Source organism: Tachypleus tridentatus, chromosome 1 (genome assembly GCF_004210375.1).
Source record: "Tachypleus tridentatus isolate NWPU-2018 chromosome 1, ASM421037v1, whole genome shotgun sequence".
NCBI lineage: Eukaryota > Metazoa > Arthropoda > Merostomata > Xiphosura > Limulidae > Tachypleus > Tachypleus tridentatus.
In genome coordinates this window covers 81,485,778-81,508,383 of record NC_134825.1, presented here as the reverse complement: position 1 = coordinate 81,508,383, position 22,606 = coordinate 81,485,778, and the positions used below count along the sequence as shown (strand labels likewise).

Below are 22,606 nucleotides of genomic sequence, written 5' to 3'. Positions count from 1 at the left end.
GAAGTGACACTTAATCCAAAAGTTGAAAGAGAGGAAAAGGGCATCTTGAATGAAGAAACTCCAATGGTTCTGGATTAAGCATTTTTATATCAAAACCTGTAAAGAAGCAAGTTACATGAAAATTTCAGTACATTTTATACAACTAAAGAGGGTAAAAAAAAGTACACAAAATATTCAAGTATGGCAACAGTATCAGGTGGTATGATAAGTATAAAAATTGAAAGATGGTTTTGTTAATTAAACATGAGCAAACAAAACCTGAAAATCAACATGTACAAAATGAACAAAAAGTAATACACATAAAACAAGTGCAACAATAGTATGGAATTAGTAATAAAGAAGAGATTAATAAAAACGATTTGTAGTTTTCTATTTTATTCAGAGAAGTTGCTTCGTGTGGTCCATCTCACTCTATTCATGGATATTTCAATTACATCTGTTTCTGATATTAAGATTTTTGGAAAGGCTAATACTGTTTAAAATATTTCTCTTATTCAGAAAGACATGGATTTACAGTAAATATCTTATAAGACTGTTTCATAGTAGTGTGTGTGTGTGCAGTTTTAGTCCTTTTATTTATTGCATTGGTAAAAACATGGTGGAGAGAAAAGGAGTTAGGGACAACTGCAGAAATATTCCTTGATTTGATTTTAAAATGTTGATTTATGAATAAAGGATTCAAGTTAGACATGCCTTCTGCAAGGCACAATAACTAAAGGAGACATAATTCAGGTATTTTAATTTGTCAAGTACTTGGATTACATGTTTGAGTGGTGAATTAAAAGATTAGAGAGGGAAATTTGAATATCAGAGAAAATAAGGTGCAATTTGGAAGCCGAGATCCAAATTTATTCTTTAGTAAAATGATTTATCTATTAGCTACAAATGTCAGAAATGATTTGTTTGATGATATGGTATGTGTGTTACTTTGAATGTTTTCTTGCTTTAGTTTGATTTTGTTATTCACACTTTTCATTATTGTTATTGAAGAAAGAGAAACTTCAATGGACCAAATGGCTTTTTGTAATTTTGCTAAATCATATATTCTAAAAGTAAAATAAAAAGGGGGATAGTATTATTTAATATTAATAAAACAAAAGTACTTAAACATTTGAACACCATGTGAATGCAGAACAGAAGAGTTTAGTTTGGTAAATTAATTGTGTATTATAGTTTGAGTCCACAATTAAAACTGTTGTTATAAAAGCCTTTTTACTTGACTTGAATGCATTACTTAGTTTTGTATATAAAATTGAAATGTGAAAGAATATTATATAATTATTAAAAATATTAAAATATGTGATAACTTTTATTTTACTTAAGTATTTAAAATTTTCATCACATATTTATATGGCTTGTTCTAATTCATTTCTAAAATTTAGCTTGTAAAGGATGTTTTAAGTAAAACAACAATTTTTTTTCTATTTTCAGAATGTCAGAAGTAGATCCTGGGTCACAAATAGGTTCTAGACATTTGATTGATCATCAGAGGTTACCTGAACCTATGCATCACACTGCACATATTTTGAGACATCCATCTGAGGTAAGAAAATACACTGAATACAAGAAAGGGAAATTTAAAAGAAGTTAAACTAGGGGTAAGCAGAGATGTATTAATTTATACTGATGTTACATTGTAGCAGTTCCTGCAAATATTGCAATATTATTCAAGAACTTAATGTGAAATTGTTTCTTAATTGACTACCATTCAAGTTTGGATTCACACAGTGAATGCTAAAGTGACTATAAATTTAACGTACCAGATGGAGTTAAACAACAGCCAGTATTCTATGTAAATATTACTTATGAAGACTCCTTCAATTAAATTTAATAATTTATTTTTTACTGTTTTAGTCTCATCATCCAGGGGGCAAGTCCAAACCAGAGTCAAGTACTCAGAGAATGAATTCTCCCAGAGATGACAGCAAAGTTTCAGTTGCTAGTAACAAGGCAACTTCTCAAGGTAGTCCTTTGACAAATGGTATTACCTCCAAGGCTGAGCCAAGTTTCAACATCTATGGTTACCAAGGTTATCAGCCAATGTATCTTCTCCCATCACAGCTTAAATCCAGAGAAGCCTTCAGGTGAGGTTTTCAGTAGTGATAATAATGATTATATTCTTAGAAAGCATTATCAGTATTTCGATTGTAATTATTGTTCAATTGTTAGGTATTGTTCACAGTTTTAATTAAAAATCTGTAATGAGTATAAGGAATAAGCTACATTTGATTGTAATGAGTTACAGTTAATATCATTTAAATGGTCAAAAGGCAGAAGGTAACATATGTAAAGTATAGAGTTGATAGTAGTACATGACTCTTTCATAATGATTAGGTACTTGTTTCTTCCAACTCTAACTTAAAAAGTTGCATAGGTTCAAGTGGCCTCTTTTGCTCAGTCAAGAGGGAAGAGTTTCTTAGTATTTCTACTGATATTGCATTCTTAATCATACTATAACTTTGTACTGAAGGAAATTTAAGTGTATGCAGTTAATGGCTATAAAATTTAATATTTTGTATTAATATGAAAAAAAATGAATGATTTAAGTCACAAAAAATTATACTGTAATTTCTTCAGCAAGTAAACTGTTGGTTTCTATAAATTGAAGTAGCATACATTAAAATTACATTAATTTTTGATATTTAACAATATCTTATTAAGTATATCAGTGCATTGTTTTTTCTGATAAGTAAAAATTATTTACAATTATTCACTGATTTTTTTAAAAATATATTTTTAGTCCATCAACAGAAAAATCTGTTATGCATCAGTCAAACTATGGACCCTTACCATTGGACAATAGACACTGCATATTAGTGGCTCGATCATCTTCTTTGCTTCATAAACAACAAAATAAATCTTTACCAGAACATATTAGTGCCAAAGGTCAACAACTGGGAGATAATAATAAAAATGTTAAGTCTTATGAATACCCTGTATCTCAACCAATACCTGCTCATCAAAACTCTTCATCACCTATTTTGCCAGGAAGAGCAGGGACACCCCAGTATCAGCTACCTACCCAGGAACAACCACAAAATCTAGTTAAAGGAGAATTTAAAAAAAACAAAACAGTCAGTAATCAGTCCCATCATCAACCTGCTTCTTGGAATCCTGCTTGTACAAGTACTTCAACAGGGTTTTCTGAAAAATTCCAACCTGCAACAGCACATTCTAAGTGTTCTGTGACAGCTTATCCAAGTAGTTTGATCCAAGCAGGGCTGGTGCCTAACCCTTTGTATTCATCTGGAGCAGGAAGCAACTCTACTGTAAAAAATGGTAACTACTCACATGAAAGAACCACACCAATAAATGCTGATATAGGAAATCCAAACTCTTCTATAGTTCAGCCAGTTACTACATGTGCACAAATCAGTGGAATTACAACAGGAATTCCAGTGTGTAAGTCAAACCAGAACAGTAAGTCACAGACCATTGCATTGTGTTATGCGCATTCATTAATGTCGGAGTCTACTGATGTACAGAAGGTGAAACAAACTCTGGCTGAGACTAGCCACAATTCTTTAGCACTGTTTCAGCCTGATCCTCTCAGTGACAAAACTACAATATTCAGTAGTAACTATGCGAGTCCAACATTGACTCCACCCGCTCCTAGTCCTGTTACAATTCCAACTCCAGTGCGACCCAACTCCAGTCCGGCTGGTCCTTTTTCATCCAATATATTTCAGACAGAAAATAAACGTAAATCTCCAAAAGAAAGTTGTGTAGCAAAAAAACAGAAAAAATACAATGATACTGACTCTCTGCCTCAAAACCTCTCAAAATGTTCACCAAATTTTAGAAAGTTTAATAACTCTTCTCCATTAGAATTGCATGGTCTTAACATGTCTTCAAAACTACCAGTTTCTTGTGGAGTATTGGTAAGTCATATTTCCCAAGATAGTAATTCCAGTGTTCCGAGTTCATTAAATTCATCATATAAAAAAGAAAATGAAAGTGATTCGTCTGATTTTGTAAATGATATGGTGTCTCGGAAAGTTCACACTGCAGAAGAACACAATTCTGTGTGCTTCACTTCACAATATGGGACCACTGCTAATCATCCAAAACTAAAGAAGGCTTGGCTTAAGAGGCATTCTGAGAATACAGATAAAAAGTTACAAAATGAAGCTGAGTCTGTTGTCAAAAACCCTGGTGCAGCTGTTGTAAAACTTGAAGATTTAGACAAGACTTTCCACTCTGTAAAATTGGATATCTCACCTGAAAATGCAGGTGCTAGGGATGAAAGTTCTGATGAAAACCAGAAAGAATCTAAAATTGCTGTAAATGGCCATCAGTCTTCAAGCAACAGCAGCGGAAAGCCTGACTCTGCTGAAGATGGAGGTTCTACCTCTGATACTGAACAAGAATCATCAAAATTGTCCAAACGGAAAACCAGAATATCTCAGAGACAGACATCTGAAAGAAGATTTAAACTGTGTGGAGTGAAAAGAAAAAATTTAGAGATAAGTGAAAAAGAACAACAAATGTTAACAAATAGCACAAACCTAAAGAAAGTAAAGGAAGAAAACCAGACTCATAACAGAGAAGTTAACAACTACCAGAGGAAAGGAAGGAAGCCAAGAAGACAAGGAAATGCACAAGATAACAGTCAGACAAAGAAAAACAGTGGTAAGTATGATTTTCAAATTTAATCTTTTGTAATAGAATTTTAATAGAAAGTGTTTTGATTCTTAGTTTTTAATTTTTCTTTAGTTTTAACATGAAACTTTTTTTTAGTTTTAGTTTTTTCTTTTTTATTGTTAACATGTTCTTTCAGCAAGATAAAGTAAAACTAATCTGCATACTCACTTAAGTTTTCTTTTACATTTGGCTTTGTTCTAATCAAAACAGTTGATTAATGCATAGTGAAGTAGATGTTGATCTAAATAGGTACAGTGGATCCAAGCAAAATGTGTATATATTCTTCAGTTTTAGATTAAATATAAGTTTTCTTTTTTAATTTATTACTCTAAAAAACATATAGTTCATGGTATCTAAATTTTGTCACAGTGAAAAACTTTTGTAAATACCTACTCAGTGGGGATGTTATTTTACAAAAGTACTTGTAGAACAGTTACCTCAGGCTGAGATATCCAACACAGTTATTTTGTAACATGGGAATCTTGTCTTGTTATGTAGAATTAAATAATATATACAAACTATTTGTTTCATGTGGTTTGTTTTTGAATTTTGCACAAAGCTACATGATGGCTATCTGTACTAGTCATCCCTATTTTAGCAGTGTAAGACTTGAGGGAAGGCAGCTAGTCATTACCACTCACTGCCAACTCTTGGACTACTCTTTTACCAATGAATAGTGGAATTGATTGCCACATTATGATGTTCTCATGGCTGAAAGGGAAAGCATGTTTGGTGCGATGGGAATTCAAATCTGTGATTATGAGTCAAGTGCCCTAACCACCTGGTCATGATGGGCAGTTTCATGTGGGATTTCCAACTTGTTGTTGGGTGTCTTTTGCTTAATCAAATTAGTTTTTTATTGCAACCATAATTATTTTTATAGCTTTTACTTTGTTAGTGTAATATTGGTAAGCTTTTCCTATAATACAGCTGAATAAAATATAATCATATTGCAGTTTAAAATTTTAAAGAATTTCTGACATATGAATTATTATTAATTTAATTAAACACAAGATTATTTACTTGTAGTGTTTTTATCTGTAATTCATCAGCTATTTAAAAACCTTTATTTTGAGGTTCAGCAAACTTAAAAGAAAAGTCAACTGTAGCAGTTCTGAAAAAAACTGGAGAGTCTTTTCTTCAGAATGGTCTTTGTGGAGAAATAGCTTCTAAGTTACCAAAGTGCAGAGAGTGTAGAATGACTCCTCACCAAAGAAACAAGAAGATGCCAAATATCTTCTGCAGATTTTATGCTTTTAGAAAGTAAGAACTGTTTGGGCCACTTTATCTATTTTGTGTAATTTCATTTAGGATTAAAAGGTTTTTGTTTTGCTTTTTTGTTAAGAAAGTGAGAGTTGTTTTAGACCATATTAGGTATCTTGTGTAATTTCCTTTAGATGAGACAAAAATGCACACACAGGCACTGTATCATTCAGAAAGTGAACCAGTTTGCTGTCATCTGTAATGATAGATTATTTTAGATTTTAATGTGTAACCTGTTAAACCTTATTGAAAGCATTGAAAGATCTTTTAGTGTGTAAAAGTTATGTATATCTATGTGTATAACTCATGTAATGGCAGAGAAAAGTTTGTCTTAGATTTCAGTATAAATTGTGTAATTCTGTTCAGAACTGACAAATCTCTCAAACAAATGTTCCAACCTTTGTGCATAACATTTAAAGTTTTGTATAGAACTGTGAATTATTGTTATCAGTTGTTTGTTTTTTCTAAGACATGTTGCAGAATTTGCATCTAATGTAAAATGCTAAGAAATAAGAAAAAACAAAACTGTTAAACAGGGCCAGTACTTTCTATAGAAAGTATGGATTTTAATTTGTAAAAGTTACCTGGAAGTGACAGAAGCTTTCTCTCTAGAGTGTAGTTAGTTTTAAGGTATACCTGAAATAACTATCTATTTTATTTCATTTCCTATTAAGTAACTGTTTAAAAGGTGTAAAGTTGAATTAGAAATGGGGATTAGAATCAAGCTCTCTCTCATCCATTTTTATTACCAGTGACTGAACTTTCACTATGTTTTCATCTTTTGGAAGCCAGTAAGAGTAATTTTAATATATCAGATAGGTCTGTTGAAGTCCTTGGATAATTATTATAATTAGTGTTAAATGAATTTCATGGAATCGATATTAACATACTTGAAAAAAAAACAGAAAGTGTTAAGTCATAACATACAAGGGATTTAGAAGGTAAAGACTAAATAATACTGCTTGAAATTAAATTTCTGAGTTGTATTACTTTGTTTATTTCACTAGCTTTTGAATTGTGTCATGATGTTTGTAGGTTAAAATACAGTAAAACTGGCAGTCTAGTTAGCTCTGGGTTCTCGGAACCTTCTGATGCTGCTGAGGAAGATCTTAGACTCTGGATGCCTTCACCTGATAACCCCCCTGATCAGTTAGACATAAAAGGAGCAAAACTGTTTTTGGAATCCATTGGCGAACAATTTTACTATCTTTTGGAACAAGAGAAAAAAGCCCAAGCATTACATATGAATCAAGGTAAGATAATTTGTTTAAATAAATTTTTTTCTGTGTTTGTGTGTGCGTATATGTATGTGCATGCATATTTTAAGTTTGTTAGGATTAACTGAAATATTTCATTACTTTATAAAATTGCCTTTCGTTATCCATTCATGTGCTGTTCATTACTTTTGCAGATAAAACAATAACATGGAAGCGAGTGGTTCAAAATGTTCGCGAGATGTGTGATGTTTGTGAAGCAACATTATTTAATATCCATTGGGTTTGTCACAAGTGTGGTTTTGTCGTTTGCATAGAATGTTACAGAGCTAGGAAAAATGGAACTAGCAGAGGTGAGTTAATGTTTTGTTGAACAAAAACTCTTTAGTTTATTTATTGGTCACTGCTAACCTAACATGCACAGGGTCAATACATTGGACTTGACCCCATATTGGTGAAGAAATGTTGACTATAATTGTATATGTACAATATGGGCAAAATATTTACTAAAATCTACAAGTCTGCTGTACAAAAAAAAAATGTTTTACAAAATTATTACTGTTTGCACACCAGATATGTCTGTGAATTGACAATGTTAGTCAGACTCAGATTCTGAAAAGTTTGCAGTTGCAAGGTTTTGGGTAATCTGAAAAGGAAAGATACTTTTGTTCAAGTTACAGTTTTTTCAGTATCCCTGTATATTTAATCTGGTATTTACTTTTCTCTGTCATGAAGTGTCACTGTGTCAGCGATTCAGGATACAATTAATTTTTGGTAACTCTGACATCAAATGGGTAATACCATGTTGAATGGCATTAAAAGTTTGACATGTATACTTTAACTCTAACCTATGCATATAGAATTAGTGTTAGTGGGTTACTGGTTGCAACAACAACAAAAAAGAACTTTGAGTATATCTGTTTGCTGAATTTTGTATTTTTTTACTTTTTTACTGTTATTTGATAATTCTTAAATTATTTTAATAAATGATGACTTGTGAAGAAGGCTAAAAGCTAAAGTTCCAATGTAAAAACAACAAGGTATCAAAATTTCAGTTAACTTATTTTTTTATAATGATATCTGGAATTTTGTTGAACCAGTCAAGATATTTATCAAAGGTCAAATTTTAACTAGGATGGTAGTAACAGTGATAAATAATAACTCAGAAAATGTTTAGTAAGTGGAATTATAAATAAATGTTTTTCAGTTGCTATATTAAGAAATCAGTTATTTTTATGGATAATTAAACAATAGAATAATTACTTATGCTTGCACAAAATATTGTTTAACGAATATATTTAATGTTATATCTTGCATACATGGGCATTTATATATGGGTAATGATATGTAGAATTGTAATTGAGAACATAATAGTGCTAAATCAGAATGAAAGAATTTAATAGATAACACATTATGTATGAATATATTAGGTATTAGGTAATGGAAATGTCAGTTATTAGGTTTTAGATACATACAATGTTGGATGTTTGATATACCATGAAACTGTAATTTGCCTTACAGAAGAAGACTGTCCACCAAAGGATAGAGATGAATGTCAATGGCTATTATGTAATAACCGTCAACCTCACGACCAGGAGAAACTAATGCTGACACAAATTATCCCTGGAACAGCTTTGTGGGATATGGGGACTATTTTACAAGATATGTGTACCAAGTGGAATATATCAACTATTTTTTCTTCAAGACAAATATCGACAAATGGGATATGTAAAGTGAGAAACATTGATATTGAAAGAAAATATATTGATAGTAACCTTTAATTCAGTAAAAAAAAAATTGTGTAAATATTGGATTGAGTGAAATATATAAATTGTCATTTTATTATTTAGTGGATTAAATTATACCGTCCTTTTTAAGTAAGTATATCGAAAGAACTACTGTATTGTTTTGTTGTTCTGGTGAGATCTGTGTTTACTGTAGGTAATGCATAAAGAGTTGCTTAGCATAGTCTATGGTGATGTTTTATAAATAAAGTTCATGTGTGAATACAGAATTGTTTAGTCAAATTAATAAGGACAACATTTAGCTTAGACATATTGGACAAAATTAAATATTTCTAGCTTCTGATTGCACAGAATCTTGTATAGTTTTAATGTTGTTAGAGTATTTCTGTAAAAATGCTTAACACAGTTTTGTATTATTTTAGCAACTGATCAATGCTGTTAACAGATGTTTATCTGATAAAGAACTCTCATCTGCCAGCCTCAATGAACCCACAGATTCTGCAAGTTTTAGCAAAATCTCTGAAAATAATTGTCTAGCTAATTCAGTAACAAAAAAGGAAGAACTGAATGGCTACTCCTCAGAAAGTGATGGGTCTCCTTTAAGCTGGCTCGCTGATGTTGCACTAGGGGAAAGCACCAGATTATCACCAAAATCAGGAGTTGAAACTGAGGATGAGAAAATTAAATTTGAAGGGGGTAAGGAAATGGTGAATGGTTGTCTGGATAAAAGCATTAACCGTTCAACCCTTCGTGAATTGTTGATTCGACCGAGTGAAAAGGGAACTAATGAAGGTTGGAAAGAAGACAAGCAAGATCAATTTAAGAAAAATATATTAGAAAGTACACTTGTAAACAAAGAACTAGAGGACAGAAAGGAAGACTTACTATTACATTTTGCTCGCACGTCTAATGATATTCCCAAACCTCGAAGAACTGTGCCTATTCGGAGTAGAAACCTTACAGAAAGCTCTCTTCTTCACCCAGATATTCCACATTCTTGGTTGTGTAATGGTCAATTATTACGGCTTCATGATCCTCAGCTTCATCAAAATCTTCATATTTTTCAAGATCAGTGGAAGCAAGGCCAGGTAATTTTGACTAAATTTAAAACTGTTTGTTATAAACATACTGTGTTGGAGATATGTTTTAGTTAGTATTATATGGGAAAATTCTGTTTTGAAATACTTTTGCAGATTAAACCTACCTTTTTTTTTTCCTTAAATTTTAGTATTAAATATTAATTATACATGTAACAAAATAGTCATGCTATAGTCTCATTTATGTAATTTTTTCTCTGTTCTCACAGTTATGACTAAAATAATATGACAGATATTTGAAACATATTGTTCTTTTCAAATGTCTAATTACTTTTAAAATGTACTCAATGTTGCCATTTTTGGATTCGTATTCGGATATTAAATCTTTTTTTTTTTTTTCTCTCACCTCAATACAGCCAGTAATGGTGAGTAACTTGACATCAAGACTTGATTCTTCTCTTTGGCACCCAGATAGTTTTGCACAAGAATTTGGTGGAATTAAAACTGAATTCCTTGATTGTAACACAGGAGAGGTTCTTACAAATCAACTTCTACGCAAGTTTTGGGATGGCTTTGAAAATACATCTAGTAAGTAGATGATAGGAAGGTTTTAACAAGACTTATGGTTTTAGATCTAACATGTGAAGTAGAATGCAGATTAGATTAAGAAATAAAAATCCAGTCAACAAGAAATTGTGATATTTTGAAAAGCAGTAAATTAGTACATGCATGTGTGAGTAGAAGCATATGGCTGGTTCAGTTTTTCATATCTTTTTTTATACTTTAACTACTAGATCAGAATTTTGTTGTTGAACTGTATAAAATTGGTATGAAAGTAAAGCAAGAACAAAACCAACACGTAATTCATGTAATAAGATATACTGAGTAACTCGCAAATTATCAACTTGCTTTTACACTATTCTTTACCAGTGTGATTCCACATATTGTATAACATTGAATGACTTTGATGTTTTATTGTTACTGCTTTCATAATTTAGAAACAAAAAATGGTAAAATTACTTATTGTCTCTGTGTAAAATATGTAAGGGATCTCGCCAGTTTTTAATAAGATGAATTTCGATATTGAAAGGCATTTTGTTTACTTTTTTTTTTGTATAAGGGAACAAGCTTGTCAAGATATCTGTGGAAACAAAAGCAATTTGTTCCATAAAGAATTAAGAAAAATGTTTTCTAAAAAGTTAAAAAAATACTTCATTTGTAATTATTAGCAATCATATGGCTGTTATAAGATTTAAAAAAACAAAAGTATATGGGGAAGTCTGTACAAAAGATTTTTGTATTGGAAATGTGAATATTATAAGTATGGGAAATTTTTATTGAGATAGTATTTGATATTTCAGCTTTTTTTTCCCTTTTTAAATGGGGAGATATCATTGATTTTATTTCTGAATCTACCACTGAAAGAATGTCAAAGTAAAGTGATGGCATTTCCTTATTATTTACTACAGTGCCAAAATTTAAGCTTTAAGTGTGGTAAGAAGTTTTTAACAGATAAATATTTTCTTAGAGTACATCTGGACTTGCCAAAACATCTAAGAAATATATGTTGAGATTGAAATATAAGGGTTAAAATTAAAGATGTTACTTGAGCATGATGAGACAAACTATAGTTATGCAACTAAAAGAGGTGAATTTGGACTATTTAAGAATTATTTAACATATGTGACTATTTTATTATTGTTACATGTTTGACAATGTATTAAATGAATTTTATTTCTTCTTGAGATACCTTCAGAATTACTGACAGTAAAGTCATAAATTGTAAAGATTTATAGGTGTGTGTGTGTGTATGTCTTACAATTGTGTTTTATTTTCTTGGATCTGCTACTACTATCAAGTGCTATAACTAACTTGCTTTAGATATCACTAAACAAAATTAAATTAATGGTGTCATTTTCAGAGAGGATGAAAAATAAAGATGGAGAGATTATGGTGTTAAAGTTAAAGGAATGGCCTCCAGGTGAAGCCTTTCGTGAGCACCTTCCATCAAGGTATGATGATTTGATCAAAGCTCTTCCAATCCCAGAGTATACACAACCTGGAGGCATTTTCAATTTGGCAGGACGACTTCCAGAAGGTTTTATTCAACCTGACCTTGGTTTTAAAATGTGCAGTGCTTATGGTGAGTTTCATTACTTTCTCAGTATATATATATATATATATATATATAAAAGGGGGGGGGTTATTTCAAAATAACATAACCCTTAGGAAGGATAGATTTAGCATTGAAATTTCTTTTTCTGATAAAACATGTTAGTCAAATCAATCAATAATTAAAATGTAAGTAGATGCTATAACCATATTTAACTTGATTTTTATTTAAAGGCTCTACTCCATGTTCTACCAGAGGAACAACATGTCTTCATTTTGATGTGTGTGATATAATTAATATCATGGTGTATGCTGACATTTCATGTGAGAGTAACAAGGAATACACAGGAGGTAAGAAACTTTTTCTCTTTTTGTTTTTAAATATCTATATCTATCTTTCATATCTCACAACTTAATTAATTCTAAGGTCAAGTGTTGTTTTGGTCATCACAGTATCTGACAAACAATAACCAAAAAAACAGTGATTTTTCAGTGATAAATCTCTGTTATAGTTTCAAAACCTACATCTTTTGCAAATATCTTCATTCGAAAATGAGTTCTCCTTTTGTTTCTGTCAAGAGCTTACTTTTGCAAAATAATATACGTACAAAAGACCTGTTTTCAGTGCTGAACTTTTCAGTATATAGGTTGGTCCAAAAGTACCTTTCCTATTTTATGATTTAATAATTAACTAACTATGGAAATACAACAATGCAATTTTTATCATCTTGATGACAGTTTTTAATGACATGTCAGTAGATTTATACACATGCATTATTAGTGGCTTTCAGCATGTTTAACTGATATTTAATTTCAGTCCATGGTATCTGTTATTTGGTCTTTAGCACTGTTATGTTTGCTATAGATGTATGATGCACAATATTCTTAACCTGCCCCTGCATCTCTTTTCTATACTGGCATACGAAGAAGACTTTTCACAGTAGTCATTGACTTGGTCTGTGAAAGCTAAACAACACATTGAGTCTTTTTTTGAATGGTTGCCATTTGACACTGGTGTGAATTAAACATGGCAATAAAAATTGTTTGAATTGGGGCTACAAGATGTTGAAAACTGTATGGTTGTACTTCCTTAGCTATCAATTATTAAATTTTAAAATGCAGAAAGATAATTTTAGACCAACTATTAAACTGAGAGATGTCTGAAAGTCATATTTATCTCAGTCTCAGATGCATGTGCAAGATTGGAAAGTATTATGTTTGAATAAAACAAGCAATGTGGATGCAGTTGTGGAGGGGTGCTTGTTGAAGCTAGAGTGATCAGAAAGAGAAGTCCAAAATCATTAGAATTTAATTAAAGGAGAAAAAGTAAACTGTGAAACAGAAGGAACAGTAAGAATGAGACACTTTGTTCTTGTTATTCTAATGATTTTTATTGTCTTAGATTATTCAGTGATTAACAAATGTGGGTATAATCGACCAGACCTCATCCAGCAAAAGTAATTTGAAATACTGTATATTTATTTTGTTCCTGTTTAGTGCGCAGGGTATTGTAGATATATTGAAAACTATTTTTTTTTACAGTGAAAAGTAAGGTCAAGTTGGAATAGGCATGAATAAAAGAAGCCTTTCATGAATGTGAAAACAAAAATTTGAATGTTTTATTGTATTTTTTTGAAGCAAGAGAGTAAACACTAAACTTATATGTTATATGAGAAATTGGTCTAGTGAATTTCTGTTCAGCTGACTTAAATATTTTTTAACCCTAAAATCTTAAAGTTTCTGCATTGAAGTAATGTCTGTGAAAAGAAATGTCTGTGTTTGATAGAAACTTTGTTTTAAAAATGTCTCTCAAGACAAAGTTTATTTATTCAAAATAAAGCTAAGAAATCTTAAAATTCATATAAAGCAGTATTTAAGATATCTGTTTGTTAAAGAACAAGCTTTAGCTGTCTGCATGTATAAACGTTTTGCTTATGCCAACAGACATTTATTGTAATGCTTATATTCTTCCAGGTGGATACCTTCATGATGAACATTAATACAATGTATATGGTCTCCAAAAAGTCTGGAACCATAGATGATTTGCATCTTTTCCTAATTTCCAATAAGTGGTGGGTTATGTCAAACCATATGAGAAGATTGTGATAATCAATATGTTTCAAATTACAAGGACAGCATATGGAACATATTCTGTAAAACTAGAATGCCTCTAGTTCCAGAGTGTTTGGATACTGTGTATATAATTGCAGTAATAACAAGAGACCTTTGAACTTATAATGTTTTAAATATATATTATTGTTTTTGTAGTTTTGGTAGTAACATTGTTGTTTTCATGAATAACAGAAGTTTTGAAGGCTATTGAGGAAGGTGGATGTCACACCAATGTACTTGATCGGGTAAAAGCAGGTGATATTAAACCTGTTGCACTATGGCATATTTACAGTGCTGAAGATGCTGACCATGTTAGAGATTTTCTCAACAAGGTAACTGTTTGTAATTAAGGTTTCCAGTATTAGAAAATTTATTTTTTTTATTGAGAGATCTATCAACAGTAAGTGTTACACCAAGTTATATCTGAATTAAGAGTAGGCCTAATTTAAAAAACAGCTGCAATGAAATGAAGGAAATATTTTTCGTTTCAGCTTTAAAAGTGCTATTATACTTAAAAATATTCACAAACTTTAAATACTCATATTACAGATGGAGGATTAGAAGTTTTTAAGGTGTTGTGCTGTTAACTTGTTGTTTTATGAATACAGCTGTGAATAAAACTTTTACAGATAGCCAAAGAAAAGGGGGAAGTAGTGGAAAGCAGCCATGATCCACTTGTTGAACAGAATTGGTATCTGGACAAAACGTTAAGAGAACGCCTTACTGTAGAGTATGGAGTAGAGAGCTTTAGTGTGATCCAGTGTCTAGGAGATGCCATCTTACTTCCTGCAGGATCACCACACCAGGTATAATTATTCATATGAAATTTGTCAAAAATTGGGTTTTTGTTTGGTCATGTTACCTACCAACAGAACATTGGTATTTTCTTGGTAGGTTTCACATTATTTAGTTCAAGAATTTTATTTTACTTGGTCAAATAATACAGAACTTGGACTTTACATGGCATTTTTCTTGTTATTGTGTCAATTTGGTGTGTTTGAGAATCATTGGTAAACAAAATGTTTTTATTGTATTGAATAATGCTTGAAAATCGTTTTTGCATTTTAAATTATTTTATAATACATTTACTTATTTGAAAGCTATGAAGCACTAGTTAAAAGGAATGTAATTAAAGCAAACACATGAATAATAGTAATTTTTAACACAAAAAACAAGGGCAATAAAAATGTTATTTGTCATACAAACAACAATTTAAAATAATTAACATCAGAATGCAATTAATTTATTGGATACATAGTTTAAATTTGCTTTCTAAAATAAGTCTATGATGCTTTTAGAATTTTGTGAATAAACTGTGTACAGTAAACACATACCCTTTCACATAGTGAATAGCAAATAATAATACAAATCCTAAGGTTACAAAGCTAGCACAAGCTGCATGTTGTACACAAGTATATTGACTTATGTGTGAGGAAAATCAACTTACAAGCATTCTAACTCTCACGTCTTGTGTGTGTTTACACAGAAATCCAGTCTAAATCCCATCCACAGGTGATTTAAAATTTTCTAGGGACTTTACAAGAAAACTACTTGTCAGAATTAAACAAAATTCTGCACACAAAAAAGTAATAATAATGTTTATCCTTGTAAAAAAACAAATCTAGATTTTGTTTCAGATAAAACCAGCTTTACAGGCCACAAAATTTATTTTGAGCCATAAATACTATTCTTTGTAAATGAACATGAAGGAATTAAAGATATTAATTCCAAAGAAAGATGGAACTGAGTTTTGAAAATTTAACATGGATGCCATGAAAACAAATTGTGTGTGTAAAACAAAACAATATGGTCAGATTCAGCTAGGCTATAACTTGGCAATGATTCCAAGGATTAGTTTTAATTTTTATAGGTGCTAACTAGATATTTAAGACTAAGTTAATTATTAGTGAAGTTGGTAGTTGGCTGTATGTTTTGGGGGCACATTTGCTTGCTTTTTCCTTGGCCTTAACTCACTACCATGTGTCTTAATCATATTGGTTAATGTTTATGATAATTCTTTAGAAACATGCTTCTGAAAATGTTTCAGTAAGGGTTTTATAATACTTGCTAAAATTGTAATTTATTTAGACACTGATGTTGTACATTTTTTTTCTTTCCTCATTTTACAATCAAGTCAAAAACTAGTTAAGTTTTATCTTTAGTTATTTTTCTAATATGGAAATGTTCTTTTATTATGCAGTTTACTTAGAAGTACATTTTAGTTTAGATTGCAAGAAACGTTTCTTCTTATTACTAGGTACAGAATTTATACAGTTGTATCAAAGTTTCTGCAGACTTCATTTCTCCAGAACATCTCTCTCGTTGTTTTTTCTTAACACAAGAACTTAGAAACTCACCAGAAACTTCTTCTTACCAAGAAGATCGACTGCAGGTAAGATTTTTTTTTACTCTTGGTGTAATCTTATGTTGTGAAAATATTTTTTTCTGTTTGAATACTTCTTACTGATAATTGTGTTTTTCTTTAGATAAAAAACGTCATTTATCATGCTGTGAAAGATGCTCTATCTGTGCTCTTATATGAAGAAGGAACTTAACACAGGAACAAGAACCCTTGGTTATATCGTTTACTATGTTGTCCAAGATGCACAGTATGTGCTTCTAGATGAAAATGAAATGTAACAGAAGAAAACTAAGACTTCTTAGTTATGTCTGTAATTGAAGATTTGTAAAAAAAAAAAAAAGAAAAAAGGGGGAGTTCCTACCTACATCCCTTACGATGCTGTGAAATGTCCATGTCTGTGCTTCTGTATGGAGAAAATAGGAATTCTCAGTAACGTTTACCACTGCTCTAAAGGTTGAGTATTTTTGAGACCTCATAAATGAGGAAAGGTCACACAGAAAGACATTCTAAAATGAATTGGTTATTGTGCTGTGAAAAACCACCTTGTCAGTGCTCTTAAAAGTAACAGAAGTGGAAAGAGGAATCCTTTAATTAGTGTAACTTGCCTCTCGCATGAACCAGTGTCCTTTACATAAAACTAAGGAGTAAAATCAGTTGTGATGATGACAGTAGGACATTCGTTTTGAAGACCTATCACTAAGCACTGGTTATGAAACAGTATTTTCTCATGAAAATAGGTCAGCATAGCCATCCAAATGTTCACAGGAAGTCCTTCATACAGCCATGTAATAACACTTCTTACTATTCTTAAAACGTTAGTACTAGTGTCTAATAAACAATTAAAAAAGCAAAAACAGTGAATATTGGAAATATTGTTTATGTAAAAAAAAAAAAAGTATTATTCTTGATATAGGGTTAGAATAAAACTACCAATGCAAGAAAGATTCATGGATTTGATTAACAGTTTGTGTTAGTGACTATTATTTGTGAAAAGCTTTAAAACACTAAGTAACAAGCCAAAACAAACCTGGATTAACTGTTACTAAAAATATTTTGTGATTTTAATTTGAAATCAGTTATAAACCAAATTAAGTAATTTAGCTTTGTGTCACCACACATTTGTACATTTAAAGTAAGAATTTTTCTTTCCAAGGTAACTACTTACAAAAGTTCTATCTTCCTTATGCTATTGTACTTTAATCTTATATCAGCATATACACCCAATTTCGTACTGTGAAAAACGTAAAGTTGTTTAACCAACGTTTTTATTATAATTAAGATGTAAAAAGGATGTGTTCACTGGGCTTCTTGACATACTTTATTAAGAATAGAATTTTAAACATTTTTTGTTAGGTTATAGTCATATTGTGGAAAAAAGTGTAGAAAGCAGAACAGAATTACTTAAAAGAGAAAGTTTATACTTGATGTTGTAAATAAACTGCATCAGTCAAGCAGCTTTCAAACATTGCCCAGAATTTCCCAGGAACGATGCAGTCCATTAATAATGCTTTCAAGAACTACTTAAACTTTCTGAATGCTATAGTGAAAATTACTAATAGCCTACTCCATTTTTTCCATGAAAACATTTCTCTCATCTTGAATGGTTAAAGTTAATTTTTAAAGGTTGTTTGAGAAGTGTTCTGTGCCTTTGTGATCTCTTTATTTGTGCAATATCCTTGCAGAAACTTGATTATGGTGGGGTTTAACAATCTTGAAAAAACTTGTAATATTGCCAAGTTCTTCCCTTCAGGACATAACTAACTTGTTCCATGATGATTTTTGATGTATCTTTACTTGATATTGATGCAAATACAGGTGGTCTTTAGTTGTTTTTTTTTAATGTTCTGTTATAAAATTATTATTGTATCAGATGCTTTGGTTCATACTGTTTGATTGGCATTTTCAGAACTACACCACAACCACACTGAATGAGTTTCAAACATTTTTCAAAAGCAAACTTTCAAATTAAAACCAGCTCACTGTTACATTGTAATCAGTGTAGTAACTAGTACAAATAAAAATTAAAATGGGCTTGACATGGAATGGTTATAGAAAGATGTACTTAATATATTCACTGTTTTAAGGTTCTACATTTCATCCCAAATCAGTCATAGTTACAGCCTGCCCAGCATCCCAAATAAAAATTATTTTTATGTCAAATTGTGTCAGTATTTACAAAACTTCAGCCTCTCTAAGAGTGCTCCTATTTATTTTAAATATATCAGTAGACATACCCTAACAAGGAATCTTGCTTTCTATGTAAATTTTATGCTTAATGTTTCTAACAATGTTCTAGCCAACATACAAAATATCAACTGTTATTTCGATAAAGAAACCATATCAAAAACACCATTGGTCAACAAATACTTCTCAATCAAAATGTTCTATTTGTAAAATGGTATTGTGTTTACAATTTCTAGAAATATTGTTTTTGAGAATATGAACGTCTTTTAAAAAAATGTTAAGTGTAAATGGAGAAAGGTCTTGCATATTAACTAACATGCAAAGCAATGGAGCTAATGTAAAATAATCCAAATCTTTAATGGGTTGACTTATTCTATTTATAACTAACTTGCAACATGATGAGAATTCAAAATTGTTGAAGTTCTTTTCAATTAAACATGTAACCAAAAATCACACTATCTATATCTGCAGGTCCAAATTTCCATAAATGGACAGTAAGCATTTCTACATTTCAAACTGGAGTTACCAATGTCCCTTAATCTATTTCACTTAAACTTGCCAAAACTAGATACTTAGTATAACAAAGCTGCATTTTTGTATACAATTTCCAGCATTTAAAATTCCAATTTCCCCTTCTATTAAGGATTAAAATCTTTATTAGGACCTTTTTGAAAATATTAAAGTTTTAACTTCCTCTTGTATTACTGTATCTTTTCTTGCAAAAACTCTAAGCCTAAAAGGTTTGAACTGTCATTTTCTAAACTTAATGTTTTCCATATTTCTTTCTTCCTTCTAGTTATTCACTCCTCAGATGCAGCTAATATTTTGTGTATTATATTGCACTTTTTTTTAACCAACTTCCCAACACAGCTTTATTTCCATCTGGATTGTTTCTTTAATTTCCCTTTTTTACTTTATCATTTCTCTTCCATTCTCATAAATCATTCCAACATTTTTTTATCAGTGGTTCAAATATCTCAATGTGCATTCTACCATAAAACAAATATTCTATACAAGTCAATTTCTGTTAACATCTTCCAATTTTCCATTTGAACTTCCAGCAATTAAATTTCATCCTTTGCCATTTCTATTTCTACTTGTTCTCTCTTGTCAAATTTTAAAGGTATTAATGGGGTTATTTGCATCTCTTTTGTAAATCCATCCTTAACTGTGAGACTTAGCTTTTTTTTATGTGTATCTAACATTTTACTTTGTGTTGGCTAGAACCATGTAAAGTAATTCAAAAGGAATACTTTTTATGTATCAGAAAATTGTTTAAAATTTCAGTATTTTATGTCCAATTCATTATCAAAAGCAAGAAAATTATGTATTTTCACCAACAAATTTGAGCACTTGGAATGTGTGTGTACACATCTGCAGGTGAGAGAAAAGGTAAAGGTGGAAGGTTTTTTTTCCTATCTCACAAACATTTAAAATTATACAGATGTTATATTAAAGTATACACTGAGAAGAAATGATATTAATTTCACTTACATGACAGTTTAGCATTTAATATCAAAATATAATTCACAGAACCAGAATAACATTTTTAACCCACATTTTTATTTTCAAATTCACTTAACATGTACAGAGATATCCATATACAAATACTGAGTCTTTGACAAAAATTTAAAATATATACAAGATTTAAATATACAAAGCATTATACGATGGAGTAATATAGATGCCTATGTAGCAGAATGATAAATAAAATTTATCTCCTGCACACACTAGGGGATATATTGTGCCCAAGATGCAGTTATTTGTATATGGCATTTTAGCTTTATAAATATACAAGAAATGCACAGCACTTACAAAATAAGTTCCTCAGAACAAAGCAATAACAAGTCAAATTTACAGATAGAATTTAAAATATTCTTCCTAAATATATTTCATCATCGGAAACATTTCCTTGAAGAGCAATTTCTAAAAAGCCCAACTTGAAATAGAAATCCATTATGTTTTTATCACCGACAGTAACTTCACAGTAGACTCCATGAGAACCTGCAATATAATTATATTAAACAAGAATTACTCTGCTATAAGAATGTCTTTTCCCTATAATTAGAATTTAAGTAAACCAGTTTGCTGTTTTCTTCTAACAAAGAGTGAAATAAATTACATAAGCTAAAATTCAACCAATGGTGGAAAGTCATTTACAACAAGTTTTTTTCTATGGAATACTTGACCACATTATTTAACACTTAACACACGAAAATAGCAATTTATAAGTTAGATACAACATTCTTTTAAAACTAATAGCTATTTAGATTCTAATTGTTACCAAGTTTTCTTAAAAGGTGAATTTTCAACAAATTTAATAATTGCCTTAGAAATTGTACTTTGGTTAGGTATAATTCCTGTAGAGTTGCCATATTTTTAAACACTTTAGTTTGTGGGTAAAAAATGAAACAAAATATGCAGGTCCTCAAACTCAAGTTCCTCCTGGTTCGACAGACATTTCCGTGACGTTTTACAACTATGGCATAAAAGTTGCCAGATACGCTTTGTTGCACGCCGACCATTTTGTTCCTTTCAGAGCTGGTGTTTTATGTTAATTTATTGGTGCTTTTTGATTACATACTTTGTAAGACTATTTTTTTGTCTTGATATTGCTACTTTACGTTTGTTTAACAATAGCATTGTTTACTGGCTGCTTATGGTTGTAAAAACGGTTCAGCATCGGGCAAAAGCTTCTTTTCGTTTCCATGCAAGGAGAAGAAACCAGCAAAGTGGCAACAGTAGGTGCCGATAGTCAATAGGAAGAACTGGAGTCCTTCACACCATGCAAAGCTTTGTCAAGATCACTTTGAACGCTCATATATTGTGGCAGATCCCACTGTTTTGGATTCTGTGGGTTTCAACCCAGGTAGGTTGAGACTGAAAAAACCATCAGCAGTAGACAGGATCATCAGTCACCACCATCTTTCTTCGTGTAGAGCTGAGGACTGATCTCAGCCTGCAACGTACAGGGTTCCACCCCTCTGAAGCCATCACAAAAAGAACAAACTTATAGGAATGTGTGCAGTATAGAGCAATAAAGAATAACTAGTATAATATAATAATTTAAAAAGTACAAGTTTTTGAAGAATATAACTAGACATACACATTTCACATTCATGAGCATGTTGTACATTTGTGGCACCTGAAAGTCAGTGAAACCTTCATTTCCTAATCTAAGACAGTGGACAAATCTATCCCAAATAGAGTATATTCCAAGTTTAAAATCTGGTAGATCATTCTGTATCATTTTCAAATATAGAAATGTTTGAAGAATTCCATTTTTCAAATTTAATGTTTCAAGATACATTAACTATTCAGACTGCTACATCTAGTTTGCTTTTATAGACAGAATTATGACGTATAATTGAAATTCATTTTGTTACGAATTATAAATTAATACCTGGTACAATGATTATGGAAGGGCCGAGTATTAGTTACCATAGTCGGCAAAGTATAAACAAATAAAACCCAGTCTGTGATACCAATAATTTACAAACACCAGACAGGTTTCGAGATGCTTAAAGTTGCACGTGAAATAATACAGACCATATTTGTTGTCATGACTTAGGCTTACCAAATTTCACTGGAGGTATGACCAACTCGCAACCGGGCTGGGTGCTATCAATGTCACTCACTGTTCTGCTACTCTCTCTCATGGAACTGTCCTCATCACTCGAACTTGTCAGATCTGTATCAAAAGTAACTGTTCTAGGTTTATTCAGAGTATGTTCGAATTGATATGGCACTACTGTTCAGAACACAAAGTCAAAACAGACTCCGGCCCTGTTTCTCCATATGCACTAGCCATGTTTATTTACATTCAACGCGCTGGCGTTGGTGGTTTCTTTGGCAACTATTACATCACAGTACTTTTCCTAACGGCAAACGTAAAAACTAAAACGTTCGGATTGCCGCTCGAAAGAGCTCTTT

General features: G+C 31.1%; 2 protein-coding genes across 9 annotated transcripts in view; one reads left to right on the top strand and one right to left on the bottom strand.

Moving 5' to 3' along the window:
- LOC143253421 (uncharacterized) overlaps window positions 1-18,357 on the top strand; it is an 80,941-nt gene extending 62,584 nt beyond the window's left edge. For 5 of the 8 annotated variants that reach the window (XM_076507294.1, XM_076507298.1, XM_076507300.1 and 2 more), the window contains 15 exons: window positions 1,432-1,543; window positions 1,855-2,084; window positions 2,741-4,632; window positions 5,721-5,907; window positions 6,943-7,160; window positions 7,319-7,474; window positions 8,643-8,854; window positions 9,289-9,954; window positions 10,320-10,491; window positions 11,825-12,046; window positions 12,250-12,366; window positions 14,320-14,459; window positions 14,757-14,933; window positions 16,385-16,519; window positions 16,614-18,357. In XM_076507294.1, coding sequence (XP_076363409.1) covers window positions 1,432-1,543; window positions 1,855-2,084; window positions 2,741-4,632; window positions 5,721-5,907; window positions 6,943-7,160; window positions 7,319-7,474; window positions 8,643-8,854; window positions 9,289-9,954; window positions 10,320-10,491; window positions 11,825-12,046; window positions 12,250-12,366; window positions 14,320-14,459; window positions 14,757-14,933; window positions 16,385-16,519; window positions 16,614-16,682 — 4,705 coding nt within the window. In that variant the 3' untranslated portion in view covers window positions 16,683-18,357. Of the gene's footprint in view, window positions 1-1,431; window positions 1,544-1,854; window positions 2,085-2,740; window positions 4,633-5,720; window positions 5,908-6,942; window positions 7,161-7,318; window positions 7,475-8,642; window positions 8,855-9,288; window positions 9,955-10,319; window positions 10,492-11,824; window positions 12,047-12,249; window positions 12,367-13,989; window positions 14,157-14,319; window positions 14,460-14,756; window positions 14,934-16,384; window positions 16,520-16,613 lie in introns of those variants that run through there. The other 3 variants (XM_076507302.1, XM_076507301.1, XM_076507320.1) reach the window with 2 other exon arrangements.
- Window positions 18,358-20,214: 1,857 nt separating this feature from the next.
- LOC143253439 (protein O-GlcNAcase-like) overlaps window positions 20,215-22,606 on the bottom strand; it is a 39,910-nt gene continuing 37,518 nt past the window's right edge. Inside the window, 2 exon segments of the mRNA XM_076507335.1 lie at window positions 20,215-20,677; window positions 22,251-22,364. Of these exon segments, the coding sequence (XP_076363450.1) occupies window positions 20,541-20,677; window positions 22,251-22,364 (251 nt within the window). The 3' untranslated portion in view covers window positions 20,215-20,540.